This window comes from Thermobia domestica, chromosome 5 (genome assembly GCF_964235325.1).
Source record: "Thermobia domestica chromosome 5, izTheDome1.hap1.1, whole genome shotgun sequence".
In the NCBI taxonomy this organism is placed as follows: Eukaryota; Metazoa; Arthropoda; class Insecta; order Zygentoma; family Lepismatidae; genus Thermobia; species Thermobia domestica.
In genome coordinates this window covers 218,126,607-218,145,001 of record NC_137458.1, presented here as the reverse complement: position 1 = coordinate 218,145,001, position 18,395 = coordinate 218,126,607, and the positions used below count along the sequence as shown (strand labels likewise).

The 18,395-nt window shown below is 35.7% G+C and overlaps 2 protein-coding genes across 5 annotated transcripts in view; one reads left to right on the top strand and one right to left on the bottom strand.

Moving 5' to 3' along the window:
* Positions 1-18,395, bottom strand: part of bsk (mitogen-activated protein kinase dJNK) — a 441,364-nt gene that overhangs the window by 263,531 nt on the left and 159,438 nt on the right. Inside the window, exon 2 of one of the 4 annotated variants that reach the window (XM_081759702.1) lies at positions 17,666-17,722. The exons of the other annotated variants lie outside the window; for them this stretch is intronic. The gene's annotated coding sequence lies outside the window, so the exon portion shown is untranslated. The remainder of the gene's footprint in view (positions 1-17,665; positions 17,723-18,395) is intronic. 4 annotated transcript variants of the gene reach the window in all.
* LOC145685390 (uncharacterized) lies at positions 3,743-5,395 on the top strand. Its single transcript, XM_081757784.1, has one exon. It carries the CDS (start codon positions 3,743-3,745, stop codon positions 5,393-5,395), a length of 1,653 nt encoding a protein of 550 aa, XP_081613910.1.

The window sequence follows — 18,395 nt, the reverse complement described above, 5'->3', positions numbered from 1 at the left end:
AAACGAGTATCTTCTCTGTAATCCAATTCACATTACGCTTTCCCTTACACATTTTAGTGTGGAGTGTTGACACACTTACGGTTCAAGTCCATCAAGTTGCACTTAGTAGGTAAGTGGTTTAAAGTTTAGCGTCTATTTGAGTGCCGAAAGTTTATGAGACATGGACTCCAGCTTAACGTGAGATCTAAACCACATAAGCTTCCATCAGGAATCAAACCATGTCTCACGCTCTAAAGGCGTGCACTCTAAAGTGCGCTATACACAGAGCTCAAAATACGAATTCATCAATGTTCATATGCCCTGTATGGAGTCACTGGTTTCACAACGGGCTCCTCCCAAGTGGAGGATACGGGAATGCCTTCTATATACAGAGAGGTGCCGGAGATTTCGAGGCACTGCTGCCTTGCAAAAATAGAGATCTACAAAAGCTAAGGGAAGAGCCCCTCCAAACAGTCAGTTGCTGGCAGTGGGGCTAACAACTTCACATTAAAAAAAAAAAAAAAAAGAAAAGAAAAAGAAAAGGAAACGTTACGAAATCTTGTAAAGAAAGCCTAAGCTCACCTCGAACTATAGTGTTGAGAAGTAAGTAATGTGCACATGTGGGAAAGTGGCTAACACGGCTAATTCATGACATACAAGTCCTCGGATAACAACTCGAGCACTGATTTGGACATCTGCTAAGTAGGCTTCGTATCATAAAGCCATCGAAAAAGCTACAAATCCTGGAAATTATTTAAAACAACCTATTATTATTATTATTATTATTATTATTATTATTATTATTATTATTATTATTATTATTATTACTTTTGTGAAGTACAGGTATTTTTGAGACAATACGAAGAGAGCCCCTTATCCACGGAATATTGATACCTGCAAATGGACATCTGTGCGATGAGTCAATTATTAGTCAATTCTTGTATGCAATCGTGATTTAGGAAGATATCACCCGAGGGGATTTTCAATACAAGGGAATAAAAATAGTCCTGCAAAAATGCTGGAAACCTACGCTGAGCACGACTAAATATTGCTCCGGGAGTATATTGTAACTCTGTGGAAAATTTCTACCCCTTACAATCATCGTCCCTTGTATAAGTAGTATCTCTAATCCCAACCTTCAATCCATCCCTTCACCTCAGATTCCTAACTTCCCGTTTTTCATACATTGTACTTTTATGAATCATATGGATAGAAACTGGCCGCTAGTGTTGCCACGAGACGAGACATTTCTCGTGTCTTGTCTTGTCTCGTAAACACGAGACGAGACAACCCTTTTAGACGAGACACGAGACGAGCCGTCTCGTGAAATGTCTCGTCTCGTGTCTCGAAAATGAAAACGCTGGCGGGAATGGCCAAGATTGAAATTGCCAGTGGTCATATAGATTGCAAAAGGAAAATCCCTTTTGTGAGAAAACATGCTGAAAAGCCTTCATAGAAAAGTGTTCTCTGTCTATTGAATGAAACAATCGTGATACATGAGCTTCCAGGAATATCATCCTTAATGTCTTGCCCCAATTCTCCTTGCTGTAAACCGAGGAATTCTCTTTTTTTCATTTCTGCCTGGAATGATGACAAACAAAATCAAAGACAGGGAAGATTTTTTACAAGGTCACGAAACCGAATTACCACCACCATATATTCAATTTGAAAACTGGGTAAGGTCTACACTCATTACATTCTGTAGTTGAAAATACTGGCTGAGGTGGCGGTAGAGAACAGGACAGAGTACACTTGTCTTTATTCTCTGGTGGCGGTATTCTTTTTGCTATATGAACCGAAAACGGCAATTGAAGTACGTCATCTTGTAAATAAAATTGTATTTTCTCTTTCTCTCCCCCCCCCCACATACATACATACATACACATAAAAACACACTTTTACCATTTTACCAATCGTTCGCTTACAGCAGTCATGTTGTAAAATTCACCTCTTCGTTTGGAAAGAGGGCAAAGGACAAAGAAAGCAAAGAAATTATCGACGAACCCTTCAAATTGCTTTCAGCAAATTTATGATACTAACAATGACACTGGAGGTGAAGAGGTTTTACAGGGGACCTTCGTTTTGTTACGCGGAAATGTTTGATCTGACCAGAGTGCGAAATTGCCCTCTGCTTCCATGTTAAGAGGAGGGGAATACTTCCCTTTCCCAGTGAATAATATTCATTAGGACCTGAATTATCCTCAGAAATGCAAACAAACTATTTGCTGAGCAAAACAATATATTCACATAAAAAACTACATGCGTGTTACAGTTTCGCCAACTAACATTTTGGCTTCATCAGACACTATGAGATACATGAGATACGTGCAGTCTTATATACACACAAGAGCTGAGACATCTTGCTTCTGATTGGCTCCTGGCAGCAGCCAATCCCCTTCAAGTATTCTAATTTGTATTGCCCTATACGGAGGCTTCCTATCTTTTGTAAATTACACATACATAGAAAGGACGATCTTAGCACAAATAATCTAAACTAACAATTAATTGATATAAATAAATAATTATATAAAAATATAAATAAATAAATAAAAATATACACATAAATAAATAAATATATAAAAAAACAGATAAACATACAATACGCTTAAAAAGACGACACACACATACAGTATATACACATACACTATACAACCAACTATATATCTATATATAAATATACCATTACATATATACATATACACACACACGTATATAGAGATAACTAATATGGACTAATAAATACATAAACACGTGTGAGACAATCAATATATATACAACAACCGTACTAGATATGTGTATTCAGAATCTTATACTTTAAGCTTTTTTAACAACCTATTCCACTGTTGGTCGATGATCAGTCCTGAGTTCCAGTTCATAACTTTATTACCCTCCATTTCTATAAACCGTGCCTCCTTCCATTTCCTAACTATGCTTCTTTCTTCCTCGCTTAGAATTTTTACTTCATCCCAATTAACTGAATGTCCCGTGTCCCTTACGTGTTTGTAGACCGCATTTTTGTTCCTTTCTAGCCTAACGTCATCCTTATGCTGTCTTATACGCTCTCTTAGTCTCTTTCCAGTTTCCCCAATATAACACATATCACACTCGCCGCACTGAATTTTATAAATAACTCCTTTTTTCTCCATCATTACCCCTTGTTCTTCTTCTGTCTTCTTCCTTCTTTTTTCCTTTATTACATCCAGAAGCCTCTTGCTGCCTTTTCTGTAAGTTGAGATGCCCCCCATCTTCTTAAGCATTCTTTTAATGATTTCTGTTTCTTCTCCCATCCCCCACCACATTTTTCTTCTTTCTTCTATTCCTTCTTCACTTTGCTCTCCTTCTCGGCTTCTTTCTTCTTTTTCTTCGTTTTTCTTCTCCCACCTCCTTCTGTATTTTAGCCTCTTTCTATCGTATCCATTATTCTCCAGCTGCTTATGGAATGACTGTATAGTCTGTTCCGCCTTGTCTCTTTCACTGGTTATTTGATTAATTCTATTCTCCATGTTAAGGATGAAATTCCTCTTGGTCGAGTAATCTACATCACTTCTGGCGTGGCAATAGTTTCCCGACGCGCAACTTTTTTGATACCATTCTTGTGTGTATATAAGACTGCACGTATCTCATGTATCTCATAGTGTCTGATGAAGCCAAAATGTTAGTTGGCGAAACTGTAACACGCATGTAGTTTTTTATGTGAATATATTGTTTTGCTCAGCAAATAGTTTGTTTGTGTTTCAGTATATACAAAGCAAAGCTTCTACTTATGGAAAATATTACAGTTGGTGTGACTCCGATGCTGAAAAGGAGAATAGACAAATGGAAGGACAAGAGGAGAGCTGAGATATCGAAGAGGCAGCAGGTGTGGTTCCTGAGGCAGTGTTTAGTGGAACAGGTTACACCGAAAGGCTTAAGGATTGACAAAAAGGGAGTGAGGTGTGAATCAAGCAGGTACAAAAGACTCATTAAGAAGATAGAAAAAGAGCTGATTTGGAATGAGATTAGGATTAGAGAACGTTTTTTAGCTTTGAATGAAGAAAAGACAGTGAAGTTGAAAAGTGACATTAGTGATAGTTTGTTGATATTTACTAGGGATATAGTTATGAAGAGACTGGAAGTGTGGGAAGAGGAATTTAATATGAAAGTGAAGCAGAGATTAATGGAAAAGGGAAGGCGGTTAGGGTGGAAGTCAAACCAGGAAGCGGACATTGACAAAAAGGTGGTAATAATAGGTGATGTGACGTTGTCGGATGATGAGAAGAAAGTGCTAAGTTTAGGCTATAAGTTTAAAGTGAAAGAACAAAGAGTGGACGCAGAAGAGGTTATATACTCGGTAGAGCAAGCCATAGTTCAAGTTCAGGACAAGGAGATAAGGGACAAGATAAGGAGAAAGGCTAAGGTGATTGTGGAAAGGAGCATAAAGAATCCAATGGGGAACCTTTCAAAACACGAGTACAATGTGTTGAACGATATAAAGAAGCGAAAAGACATATGTCTGCAACAAGCGGACAAAGGTGGTGCCATTGTGGTGATGGAAAAACAATGGTACAAAGAAAAATTGAATGAGATCTGTGATGATACTTACGAGGTGATAGGTGAAAGATCCGTGTGTGAGGAAATTAAAGAAAAAGTTTTAGTATCACTAACAAAAGCAGGTTTTGAAAGAGGTCTTAATAAAGAAGGTAGGATACCGGTAATGAAAGGTTTTCCAAAAGTTCATAAGGAGGAGGTAAAACTGAGACCAGTATTAGATTGCCGAGGAAATATATTTGAACCATTGGAGGAGGAGTTAAAGAAGGTTGTGGAAATGTTAAGGAGGCAACACGAAAGTAGCAGTGTGAAAAACTCGGTTGAGTTAAGAAGAAGGTTGGAGAAAGTAGGACAGAGCAAAGCTAAAACAATCATGTTCAGTGTTGATGTGAAGGCTATGTTTCCAAGTCTAAGAAGAAACAGCATTGTTAAAGTCATCACTGAATTGATGAAGGACAGGAAGATCAATGGTTGGAGTGGAGAACGACTGAAGGAGGCCCTGAAGACTATATGGAATAACAGTTATTGTGTTATAGGAGATAAGTTAGTGAAAATCAAGGAAGGACTAAGCATAGGTTCCAGGTTGAGTCCAGTGCTAGCAGAAATTACTATGAACGACTGGGAGAAGAAAGTAAGGATGAAGGGAAGTGACAGATTAGTGTTTTTTGCTAGATATGTGGACGATTGCTTGGGGATTTGGAAAGGAACTGTAAGGCAATTGGAAAAGTTTGTAAAAGAAATTGAGGATCTAGAGAAAGGCATACAACTGGAGCTAGAGGTAGAAAAGGAAGAGGCTATAGTTTTCCTGGATATGAGAATAAGGAGGAAACAAGGAGTGATATACACAGAATGGTATCAAAAAACTATTGCCACGCCAGAAGTGATGTAGATTACTCGACCAAGAGGAATTTCATCCTTAACATGGAGAATAGAATTAATCAAATAACCAGTGAAAGAGACAAGGCGGAACAGACTATACAGTCATTCCATAAGCAGCTGGAGAATAATGGATACGATAGAAAGAGGCTAAAATACAGAAGGAGGTGGGAGAAGAAAAACGAAGAAAAAGAAGAAAGAAGCCGAGAAGGAGAGCAAAGTGAAGAAGGAATAGAAGAAAGAAGAAAAATGTGGTGGGGGATAGAAAGTTTGGGAGAAGAAACAGAAATCATTAAAAGAATGCTTAAGAAGATGGGGGGGCATCTCAACTTACAGAAAAGGCAGCAAGAGGCTTCTGGATGTAATAAAGGAAAAAAGAAGGAAGAAGACAGAAGAAGAACAAGGGGTAATGATGGAGAAAAAAGGAGTTATTTATAAAATTCAGTGCGGCGAGTGTGATATGTGTTATATTGGGGAAACTGGAAAGAGACTAAGAGAGCGTATAAGACAACATACGGATGACGTTAGGCTAGAAAGGAACAAAAATGCGGTCTACAAACACGTAAGGGACACGGGACATTCAGTTAATTGGGATGAAGTAAAAATTCTAAACGAGGAAGAAAGAAGCATAGTTAGGAAATGGAAGGAGGCACGGTTTATAGAAATGGAGGGTAATAAAGTTATGAACTGGAACTCAGGACTGATCATCGACCAACAGTGGAATAGGTTGTTAAAAAAGCTTAAAGTATAAGATTCTGAATACACATATCTAGTACGGTTGTTGTATATATATTGATTGTCTCACACGTGTTTATGTATTTATTAGTCCATATTAGTTATCTCTATATACGTGTGTGTGTATATGTATATATGTAATGGTATATTTATATATAGATATATAGTTGGTTGTATAGTGTATGTGTATATACTGTATGTGTGTGTCGTCTTTTTAAGCGTATTGTATGTTTATCTGTTTTTTTTATATATTTATTTATTTATGTGTATATTTTTTATTTATTTATTTATATTTTTATATAATTATTTATTTATTTCAATTAATTGTTAGTTTAGATTATTTGTGCTAAGATCGTCCTTTCTATGTATGTGTAATTTACAAAAGATAGGAAGCCTCCGTATAGGGCAATACAAATTAGAATACTTGAAGGGGATTGGCTGCTGCCAGGAGCCAATCAGAAGCAAGATGTCTCAGCTCTTGTGTGTATATAAGACTGCACGTATCTCATGTATCTCATAGTGTCTGATGAAGCCAAAATGTTAGTTGGCGAAACTGTAACACGCATGTAGTTTTTTATGTGAATATATTGTTTTGCTCAGCAAATAGTTTGTTTGTGTTTCAGTATATACAAAGCAAAGCTTCTACTTATGGAAAATACCTCAGAAATGGTTTCTTACAGGCGCATAAAACCTTTCGAACTTGATAAGTGTAAAGAACATTTGGTATAATATTCATGGAACTCCGCTGAAAGCAGAAAATATCATGAGAATGATCAAAATTCGAACATTGAAGAACATAATTAACAGAAAAGATTTAGGATACCCAAACCATTTTTTTAAACCTGCTATAAAATGAATATCCTATGTTTTTACTAATTCCTTACTCCCATGAATGTAACCTGAGAAGGATATTCTCTCCAAGTTTTTCAGACTGAAATCCTTTTATCCCGTACGATTTCGCCCCCTGACACAATACGAAAAAACAAATGGTGTTAAAATCCATACACATGACCCTTCCGGGACTCAACCCGGGCCTTCAAGCCGACGGTCTATCGTCGCAGACCGCTCGGCTTGGTATGAAGATGTGCGCTGTATTATTACGAATAGATCACGACAATATAAGAAACTTTAATCCAAAATAGCCACCAAAAAAAAAAAAATTTAGACCACTAGCTAATCTGGGTGTACTGTCATGAGTTTGTTACACAAACAGGGCAACCACCATATAGGGGCAGCACCTCGCGGTTATGGGAACAGATTTGTACCATGGAAGTGAAGACTGGCCCTAAGTATTCTTTCCTCGGATGTGTCGTTCAGCTCCCATTACTATGGCACTTTAAGTAGAGCTTACTGTGCAGTAACGTATAAAATTTCAATCAAATACTTTCCATTACTCAATAAAATTATTTGGTTCCAAGCTTTTTTAAAAAATAATAATAATAATAATTGCAACAAATCTAAACATGCTAAAATGGAAAGTAGTTTTTGGATTGGTATGGGTTAACACTGTGAAACCTAAAGACTGGAATATATGAAATCAAAGTGTACACACATCTATCTTTCTATTTATCTATATATCTTTCCACCTCATTGTCTCTCTCTCTCTCTCTCTATCTATCTTATATATATATATATATATATATATATATATATATATATATATATATATATATATATATATATATATATATATATATATATATACCGACACTATAAAGCAAGTGGGCTGGTAGTATACGATAGTGTCGGGGATGGTGACAACTTTACATCGAACTTTGCTTGTCGTGTAAACATTATTTGACATTAGTGTCTTCATCTTCGACGTACCTATGAGCAATTTACTGTATATTTATGTATTGAAACTGGTGAAACAAATTTCAATGTTTCAGATTGTAAAAAAAGAAGCCAGGGTCGAGAAGCCTCAGACAACTAAGAGCAGAGATATATTATCTTCTAAACTATTTGTCCTTGCCTTGTGAGTTTACTTGAATGTATTTTTAAGACCTTTAGGCAACTTTGGCTCACTCCGAATGGATGATGATGAGAAAATTAGTGGAATAAAGAAAGTGGTAGGATACAAGACAACTTCGAGAAAACACACACATTCGATGTTTGTCCACCACAATGCTCACATGGTACTAACCGAGATCGAACCGACTACCACACACACCAGAGGTGAATACTTCACCGTGTAGCTACCGTGACACTTCTTGTCTTGTGTGTTCTGAGTAATAACTTTGTTGTATCTAGATTAGCATGGAGCAGTCTGCTACATTTTACTTTCGTTCCCATGGTATGCTGCTATATTTTTTACGAGACAAACGAGACGAGAAGGGACAGAACCCCTCGAGATGAGACACGAGACGGGACGAGCACATTTTTTCGACACGATACGAAACATGATTTGCACGAGACGAGACGAGACATCCTGAAGTCTCTTCTCGTTTCGTGGCGACACTACTGGTCGCCCACCTCGTTACATTATCACTGCTGGAAGCACAATAGAAATATAATTTCTCACCAAATGTTTGGCAACACATCGTCGTGTTCTAATTATTTAGTTCACGCTAAACGTCGATTCGGCTGCTGTTAGTATAGTTTCAACATGCCAGGAATGAAGATATTTCGAGATTTTTAGATTTTACTTATAACTGCAAGACCAAGAATGCTCTGCATAGCTTTAGTTGCTTTTTCGTCTTAACTTCGGTCTTTTTGTAGTTGTACATCCACTTCACGTGAAACTTGCATGAAGATTGAAATTTAGTCAAAAACGAAATATGTAATGTTCTGGATGTAGGTGACATGAATATCTGAACATCGTTAATTGTCCATCGAAAAATAACATCTTCAAATTTCACAAATTGAGTCGCAACTTTTCTCATATTTACGAAGTTAACGGAATTTTAAATGGATTGGGATAACGGCAAGACGTATATGTGAGAATACTCATAATAGAACTTAACTTATATGTAATTTATTGAGATATTTATCAATTTAATGAAATCCCAAGAGCAAGAAACATGTTAAATTCAGGGTTGGCAAAGAACAGGCAGCAAACGACGTGCCGGGCTGTTCCTGGTCGTATTAGTGCAAACTCCGTTCTACGGGAGGAGCAGTAGAACGCAGTGTGCCGTGAACTGAACAGATGGTAATAGTATAAAATTACAAACTATTAACGCTTAGGACTACGGTGTACAAAGAACAAAGCTTACAAAAATCACGGTAAATCCATGTCAGTAGTGATGAGCGCAAGAGTCTTGGTCTTGCAGCCAAGAGAAACAGTGGTCGGAAGTAAGTCCTCGGTGACAGGTCCCTACAAGCATTACAACAGATTGTCACTTGAAACTGTCGTGACGCTGTGGTGGGTTCCGCCTCACTTACACCTTAGCCTTACGACTGTTTTGAGTGGCAATCTGCTTTAATACTCATCCTGAGTCGATAATCAAAATCCGCCGCTAGTTATATGACATGAGCATACAGAGTGGGATTACTCCTTAGAACGACGCCAATGGTTCCGCGATCATGAAACATGGACTGCTTGCTGAAAACGTATAATACGACCAGATTCTTACTTGGCATTTCAAACCATGGACCATGTTTATGTATGGTGAACGCCCAAAGAAGCGTACGATCGACAATGCGTCTGCCTAATGTGAAAGATAGCGGGATTGTGATGAAGTAAGCCACAGTATCCTGGTTTTCAGTGGGTTTATTGCTGGCGCTTAGTGATATTGTCGCTATTCTGATTGTGTTACTAGTTTAGATGACTGTGTGCATCCTATGATCCAGATATTGTTTCCAGGCAATAACACCACATTCCAGGATGATAATGAGCCCATTCACACAGCTAAAGCTGTTACAGCGTGGTTTAAGGAAGATAATGATGAAGTTGAAAATCTCCTGACCCACACAAATCCCGGACCTGAACTTATGTGGTCCGTTTTGGAGATACGTGTCTGGCTCAGATTTCCGCCTTCATCTTTCTCATGGAAATGAGTAATGCACTGATTGCGGAATGTTATAATATTCCACTTCCTACTACTGTTCGAGACCTCTGTAAGTCTATTCCACGTCGCATTAGACCTGTTTTTCGAGTGAAAGGTAGTCCAACGCCATATTAATGTTAAATTGTACTCTTTTTAAGTATTTCCATCGAACTAATACGTATCCGTAGTTCAGGCATTCACAAACTATCCTCCTTGATTCACTGGATATTCACTTTACACTCTACCTGCGAGATGAAGTACAAATGACAATCTGGTAATCCATATGTATAATGAAGCCTTAAAATGTGCAAATGCAATATGTTCTCAACATGCAGCTTAAGTTACGCGTAAAGAAGCATCTCTAAAACGAGGACATAACAGAGTTATCTCCAATTGACGGAACGTTATTTTGAAGTAAGTCTCTAACTAAACTTTTCTGTTATCTACAAGATAGTCATTGCCTGATATCATTCACTAGCAAACTAAACGAAATTCGTTTATCCAGATAGTTCCGGGACATCGATAGTTCATTAAAGTTATTTCCCACCGTGCTCACCGTAACAGTACAAGAAAACTACGTCTCTACGTAATACTTCTTTCCGTGCTGCCTAATAAGCATGGTTTTCTTACGCCTTATAGATACCAATATAGTAAGTTTGGGTGATTCCGGAGATTCACTGAATCCGGACATCCTAAGCTTACGATAATACTGTTCTTCGCATGTGTAATGTGCAGACTTCTTGTGATGCCTACTTGAAGCACTGTACCTTCCTACAGTTCAGTGCTGAGTACGAAGTACAAAGAGTGTTATACGTAGTTTCGACGGTAGCGAAAAGAAGAAGAAACAGGAAAGTTCATGCACATTTTTTGACCTGATGTAACTTTTTGGTGGAACATGTTAAGGTTTTACACAGAAGTGGTTATTAGCAAATGGTTAAGTAAGACATATCGAAACGAAGACCCTACTTTATTCGTTGAATACTGGAAGAATTCTATTACTTTGCGAGTGCCTGCTCAACGCGTGCACAAGTTTTAGTGCTCAAAACGGGCGAATCCGGACGTTTAGGGAAGGGTGAATTCGGACACGTTTATTACGTTAAGCTGAATCCGGAGAATGTGATTAATGAATTAAGAGGATTCAGAACACTTTCTCCTCTCTCTCTTTTCACGTTTATGAGTGTGAAATAGTACGCAAGGTCTATTGCTTATATCTAGCGTCTATTCATTTTTGCCATAAATGGACTCCGAGGAATCACCAGAAAAAGCTATAAAATTATCTTAAGATCTACAAACACAACTAAATTACAAAATGCTAATCACAAGGTGCTCAAAAATTCTACACTATTGAATGGCTACATCATCTGGTATATTCCCATTTGATCCGCAACAAGTTCGGAAACATGAGTTTCTTTTGTCGAATGATCATAATCCGCTAGTAGCTGGAAACAATTCCTCTTCTGTGTCATCAGACTCATCCTCAAACACGTCTCAATCGCCTTCAGAGTCCTCAGTTAAACAGTTCATATCTTTTCCTGCTGTTGCTTCTTCCAAACCCACACCCCAAAGGTCAGGTGTTGCTAAAAGATTAAGTGTCACGAATTGCAGTTTGTTCAAACTGTCTCCTCAAACACAATCGAAGGTATGGATGAAAACAACTGTGGATTTTGTGGAAAGCACCATCACCAAGCAAATACGGTTCCTGGGTGTCCTGTACTGTGTATAAGACCTGGTTTCATGAAAGATGTGTGGGAGGTGATAAGGAACTGTATTTTACCTGTGGACGATGTGTCTGAATTATGACTAGTGCTTCACGAAACTGACAGACGTCATTAATGCAAAAAGTAATAATAATAATAATAATAATAATAATAATAATAATAATAATAATAATAATAATAATAATAATAATAATAAATGCTAGTCTCAGTGCACACATATTATACATTTTACTAATAATGTAGTTGTTACAGGCAAAGAATAGTAGTACAATGTAGTTCTAATGGGAACAAATGTGATTACTATGTTTAATGATTAAACACTGTAGTGGTAGTTACACTACTGTGCATTTAGCTTACAGTTTCAACAGTAATTAGTATAGAAATTGCAATGTTAGTAGAGATGCAAAAAAGCCGGCTTTTTTGAATCGATGGTTTTTTTTCACATAAAAAGCCGGCTTTTTTGGGAAAAAACGAGAATTTTGGAAATTTTGGCTTTTTTCAACTTCATGATTTTTCTATCTAAATAGCTTTCTTATAGTATATTCTATAGTTAGATAAGAATTCCATGACCTGAATGTGATATTTCGCTCTGAAATTCACCATCAAGATGGATGGAGCACATGTTTTACGAATTAAAGCTAACATGAAAAATGTAGTATTTGAGGCTATTTAACTTTATTTTAACTTTTGAGTTATCGACATCTTTTTTCTTCTCTAGTTTGTCATCCGTGTTTCATTTCTAAGAGCTTTTAGTACTCTAGCTTCTAGCGCAAAAGTTAAACTTGCCCGTTTTTCTATTTATCCGTCAAAGCGTACGTTTTTCAATATATCCGTCAAACCGTACTTCCACATTTCTGTTATACTGTAGCTGTGAAGTGATTTAGCAATAATTTTCCGGATACAACCTTGAATACCAATTTATACAAATAATCAGTAGCGGATTTAGAAAAGTACTTTAGGAGGGTTTTTTCTGATTGTTTCGTTTCCTAAAAAGTCCTAATTTTATTTGGGAAGTGCTTGAAGTTTATGAGTACAGGCATAACTAATATTTCGTTTCGTTTATATGTTTAGCAATAATCTTCCGGATACAACTTTAAAAATCATTTTATACTGAGAATCAGGGGCGGATTTAGAAAAGTATTTTGGGAAGGGTTTCTTACTAATGTTTAGTTTTTTTAAACATTCGTAATTTTTATTTGACGGGAGCTTAAAGTTTATGAGTAAAGGCATAAATAATAGATATTTCGTTTGTTGCAGACATTCCGTAACTTTGGGGAACGGGCTTCAGTCCGAAAGACCGCCCCCCTAACCTTCGCAAAACCGTCACTGCTGGTAATTAGTAATAATAACGATTTAAAAACAATAAAAAAGGAAGTCGCCCAACTCACTGTACACGCACTATTTCTACATTCACAGATGGAATGAAGAAAAGCTTTGTCAGAATGGTCTAATGCTGGTTGAATTCCGGACTTCCCGATAGAAGCGCAAAAGCTAATCACTCAGTCATGTTTGTTATGCAGTTGTATTTAGCTTAACTTAAATATATTCCGTAGTCTTTTTTTTGGGGGGGGGGATTTCCTTAATGATATGTTGAATCCCTCTTGTTAAAAATTCAGAAAACTTGAGGATTGGGTAAACTGTGATGGTGGTTCTATAAAACTTAACTGTAGAATTTCAAGAATATACAGAACCAAAAGCTCTAGATGTGCAGCCTTTAAGTGTATCATATACATCTAAGTATTTCTCTTATGTTTTATTTTAATTTTATTTTGTTTCAAAAAGAGGGTATGGAATATTTTGAAGTAAAAATACTACATACTATTTTGCTAGTTATATGTGTATTCTTTAAAAAGAAGTGTTTACTTTTAGGGTTGGCTGGTTTACACCAACTTTTTTTCTTAATAACTGGTTTAAACCACAAAAATAAAAAGAATGAAAAATGCGAATCGTGTGAACTTCATGGTAACGTTTCCAGATATCAAACCACCTGCAATAGTTTTATTTCCCTTTCACCTTTTAATCAAGGTGTCCCATGTTCAATTCTCGGTCGAACCACAAACCTTCTTTCATGCGTAACCCAAGTAGCGGTTCGGATGTCAGTTTAAGCGAAAGTCTTCTCCTTGATAACCTCGGTATTTCGTAAGGATGTTAAGCCTAAATATACGAAACCAAATTGTATATTTCTGCATGCCTAAATGCGTGTTGTTTTATAAAGAAGCCAATATTGCTTAAATATATTGATAGAAATTGGCAAAATTTATCGATTGCCTACGTAGCTTCCAACATTAGCTTGGATTGGACTTTCAATGATATCTACGTACCGGTACTAGATTTGTAATTTAATACCTCACTTTTAGCGTACTGATTATGGTACGTTGACCTTTAAATTTTACATGCAAAGCAATAACAGGATTTTCCCGTTATTGTCTTACATTTCAAGTAATGACGGGATTTTCCCAATGGCTAGGGCGGGAGATTCACAACTTAAGAAATTTACTGACCGCACTTCTTTAAGCTTATGGGAGTTCTTCCGGCATAACCCCGCTGTTGCATAATAACATCAAGGCGAAACAAACTTATTTCTGTGAATAGGTAATATAAATACATAAAGCAAAAAATCTAAGTCAAAAAAGCATGGTTTAAACCAAAAAAGCCTGGTTTAAACATCCCCCAAAAAACGGGTTTTTTGGCATTTTCAAAAACAACCACGGTTCTTGCCAACTCTGCTTACTTTTGTATATAGGAGGTTAAAAAATTCTTATTATATACATTGGTTAATCCTGTTGAATTCATAATGTAAATATGTTGAAGAAATATTTTTTCGAAATTCATAGTTTATTTTCGATGTTTTATATTATTATCAGCATCAACCACTAATTAAATGATTTTTTGTGTTATAGAGAAGCGATACAAAGTCTGTTTTATCAATTTAAAGCAGTATTTTGAAAAAAGCCCAAAATTTCCGAAGCAAAAAAGCAAAGCAGAAAAAAACGAGTTTTTTTCCAAAAAAGCCGGTTTTTTTCCGAGCCCTTGCATCTCTAAATGTTAGTAATTTGTATGTATTTATTATGTATTTGTATTTATATTCTGTACTTATCATGTTAAAATGTTAGTGTAGCAAGATAGTAAGCTAAAATATACCAACCATGTACATATCCTTCAAAGTTCAGTGTCCGGAATCGCCAACCTACTGTCCGGATTCAACCATCCAAATTTGGAAATCAAAGATTTTGTCAACTTTCAGAAAATTATTTTTTATTTGTTACCATGCCATTCCAGGAAAACTATTTCAGTTGTACATGCATACCAATATATCATTAAATAATATGACGAAGTATTGGATATTTTCGTTTAGCCGGGTGGTAGTAAAAGAAAGAAACATCAGAACTGTCCGGATTCACCCAAAGTTACCATATATATATATATATATATATATATATATATATATATATATATATATATATATATATATATATATATATATATATATATACACACTCATGTGTGTTTGTCCTTGGCACATCAAAATTCTAAGGGTGGGAAATTACTGGCTACTATCCGCATCAATTACACTCGAATTACGATGGGCTTACTTTATACACAGAACGTCTGACAAATGATTTTTACTCTAACTTCTTTACTGATATGTTCTATTATTCCAATAGACAATTCCACCCGCACAAAAGCCCGTGATACCTTCAACTCTAAGTGGAGGTCTGTACTGTCAGTTTTGTTCTTTGTCTCATAAACGGATTGTCTAGTTTTATACTCAAATGCCAGCAAGTAGAATCTTCTTCCACCCAAGGATGAAAAACTGAGAATACGAATACGGAATACACACGTGACCAATTTATTCAATAAACCTCTACTGAAAATCGAACTTATGTTAACTCTTCTTTAATTTTGTATTATTCTTGGGCGGAAAAACACATACACACAAACAAATAATACAAAAGAACTAAATTAAATTTTAAGTTCAAGAAGAAAATACATTTCCTAAGAGACTTAATTCCAAGAAATACTCCGTAATCCAGTGTATTCAGAAATTCTGAAAATTCATCAGGGAATTAAGAATGAGTCACTGTGTCTATTTCTTCGAAAACACGTATATGAAGTTAAGACTAACGATCCTTAGTAGCCCTTGAATGAATATATATATTATTTTTGTTTTTCTGATAAAATGTTATATCGATGATTTCGGATAATGGATAGAAGTATGAATCAACCTTCCTAGACTGAATACACAACAATATCGAATTCAGTATCTGCATACAAAGAATACCTGTAAGTGAATACACCTAAGGTTTATATGTCAAATACAATCAATGCATTTAACTACTTTAATGTGTCATAGTTATTAACGTACGATAATCTACGAATGATGTTAATGAATTCTTATATCTGACATACGAGATCTTCAATAATACTTTAGACTGTATACTATTATAGAACTCTCTGTAAGTAAGTATATCAAATTTTACACATACACGACATTATTTTTCTTTTCTTCTTTCTTTCCGGAAGCAAGCGAAATCCAATACTGAAACTAAAAAGGCAGAAGTGCAGAGATGGAAATTTAACACAGGAGATCTACACTTATATGGTGAATGTGATGGGTGATAGTGTCGTTTAATATTATTATTATTACGTATTTTGCCTTTTGACAAATCCTGGGACTGACATTTTTTAAGGTATGGGGTGGTGGCTAGAACCTGGCATCCTTGAATTTCAGTTTCCGCAGATATTCAAAATTGGACTTTCAAAATTTTCAGTTCAAAACAGCAATAATCAATGCGGTCATCCTTTTTGTAACAGGATGTATTATAAATATTGTTCGCAAGTTGCTGCATTATTTTTGACAAAATAATTTTAAAATAGGGAATAAATATTTTTTAAAAAACTTATGAGATGCATCACCATTAATATATCACTAGCAAACCCGCACGTCCTGCGCTTGCGCAGAACATTATTGTTGTCTGAATGATTGAATATGATACAAAATTTAATATATTTATGGCCAGCAAAGTAGTTTTAATAACATCTTTAATTAAGAATTTCTCGATACAATTACTCGAATTTGAGACGTAGTAGAATCTAAGACGCACCCCGATTTCGCTGGGTTAAATTAAAGAAAAAACAGTAATATGTTCCATTAGTCAATCACTTATTACTATTACTAAAGAGCTCTTTGATATTGTCATTTTCGGTGATTTTTACATATCCCTCTCCCCTCCCCATATTCAGGGCACGGCATTGGAAGTATCACTGTTCATCTCAGCGACCCCCAGAACAGAAGCGTCACTGTTCATCTCAGCGACCCCAAAAACTATAGATTCGACATTAATATCGGTCATTTTCGATCATTTTCAATTGTCTCCCCCTCCCTTAAGTTACACGTCAAACTGATATGACAAAAACCATCTCAGATTCGAACTTCATCTAGGTTGAAAATTTCATCGAGATCGGTTCGGTGGTTTAAGAGTTTTATTCATTTTTATATATCCCCCCTCTAATGGAGAGCTCAAATGGAGAGTAACTTTCAATATTCTACAATGTCGTGTATTTATATCGAATAAAATCGTCTGACCTTATTATCAAGTTATTTGTACAACTATTAAATTCTAGTCGTATAAAAGATAAGTACTTCATAAAAATATTAAATCCTAGTTACATACAAGTTTAGACTTTTTATAAAGTATCAAAAACTATAGGTACGTTGTTTATTATCTACAGCTTCCTTCTACTATAAATAGCTATGAATATTTGAAAATGTTACTATGTTCTTAAAGGTATGGATTTTAGGATTAAAAATGAAAGTTTACAATGAAAATTAAATAATCATACCTTCAACACTGGCCATATAATGAGCCTTGACAAAGAAATCACATCTCCCATACGAACCTGAAAAATAAAGCAATACTCTATATCACCAGTGTTACAAAATGATAAGAAGAATGATCAACATTTATGGATAATTAAACAAAAGTAAAAATAATAATTTATAATGGCAATAGCAGACACTGCGTTACTATGATGTTTTGACATTTTACTTGTGTTGTCTACTATTATTGTTTGTTATTTACTATGCATGTCGGGCAAATCAAGTAGTCCCTGGACAGCTACAAATATTGGTTTCTATTCTGCTCTCTACCTAGCTTTAAAACTTTCAAAAAAATATATTTTACCACTACCAGTACGTTGTATATAACAGAATCGTAAATATTTAAGAAACCTAATCACTATGAAATGAAAATACGCTAATTTTACAGTAATTATGTGATTTCTTCAAACAGATAAAAGATATTCAAAATGTGGAACAAAAGCGCCCTAAACAATATTATTTTGCATGAGGTACTGTTACACGAGTCACCTAGTAACTTTCCGTTTGCAGCCATTTAAAAACGTAAAAATGAATGCCGATTTTCTAAATGGCTGTAAATCGAAAGCAAATAAGTGAGTCGTGATAACGGTATCTCATGTAAAATAATATTGTCTAGCGAGATCATCTTCCATTTTTCGATTATATTTTATCTATTTGAAGGAATCACATAATTATTGTAAAATTAGCGATATT

Excerpts from the sequence above, each read along its gene's own strand:
- LOC145685390 (XM_081757784.1), top strand. The coding sequence starts at position 3,743 with ATGGAAAATATTACAGTTGGTGTGACTCCGATGCTGAAAAGGAGAATA.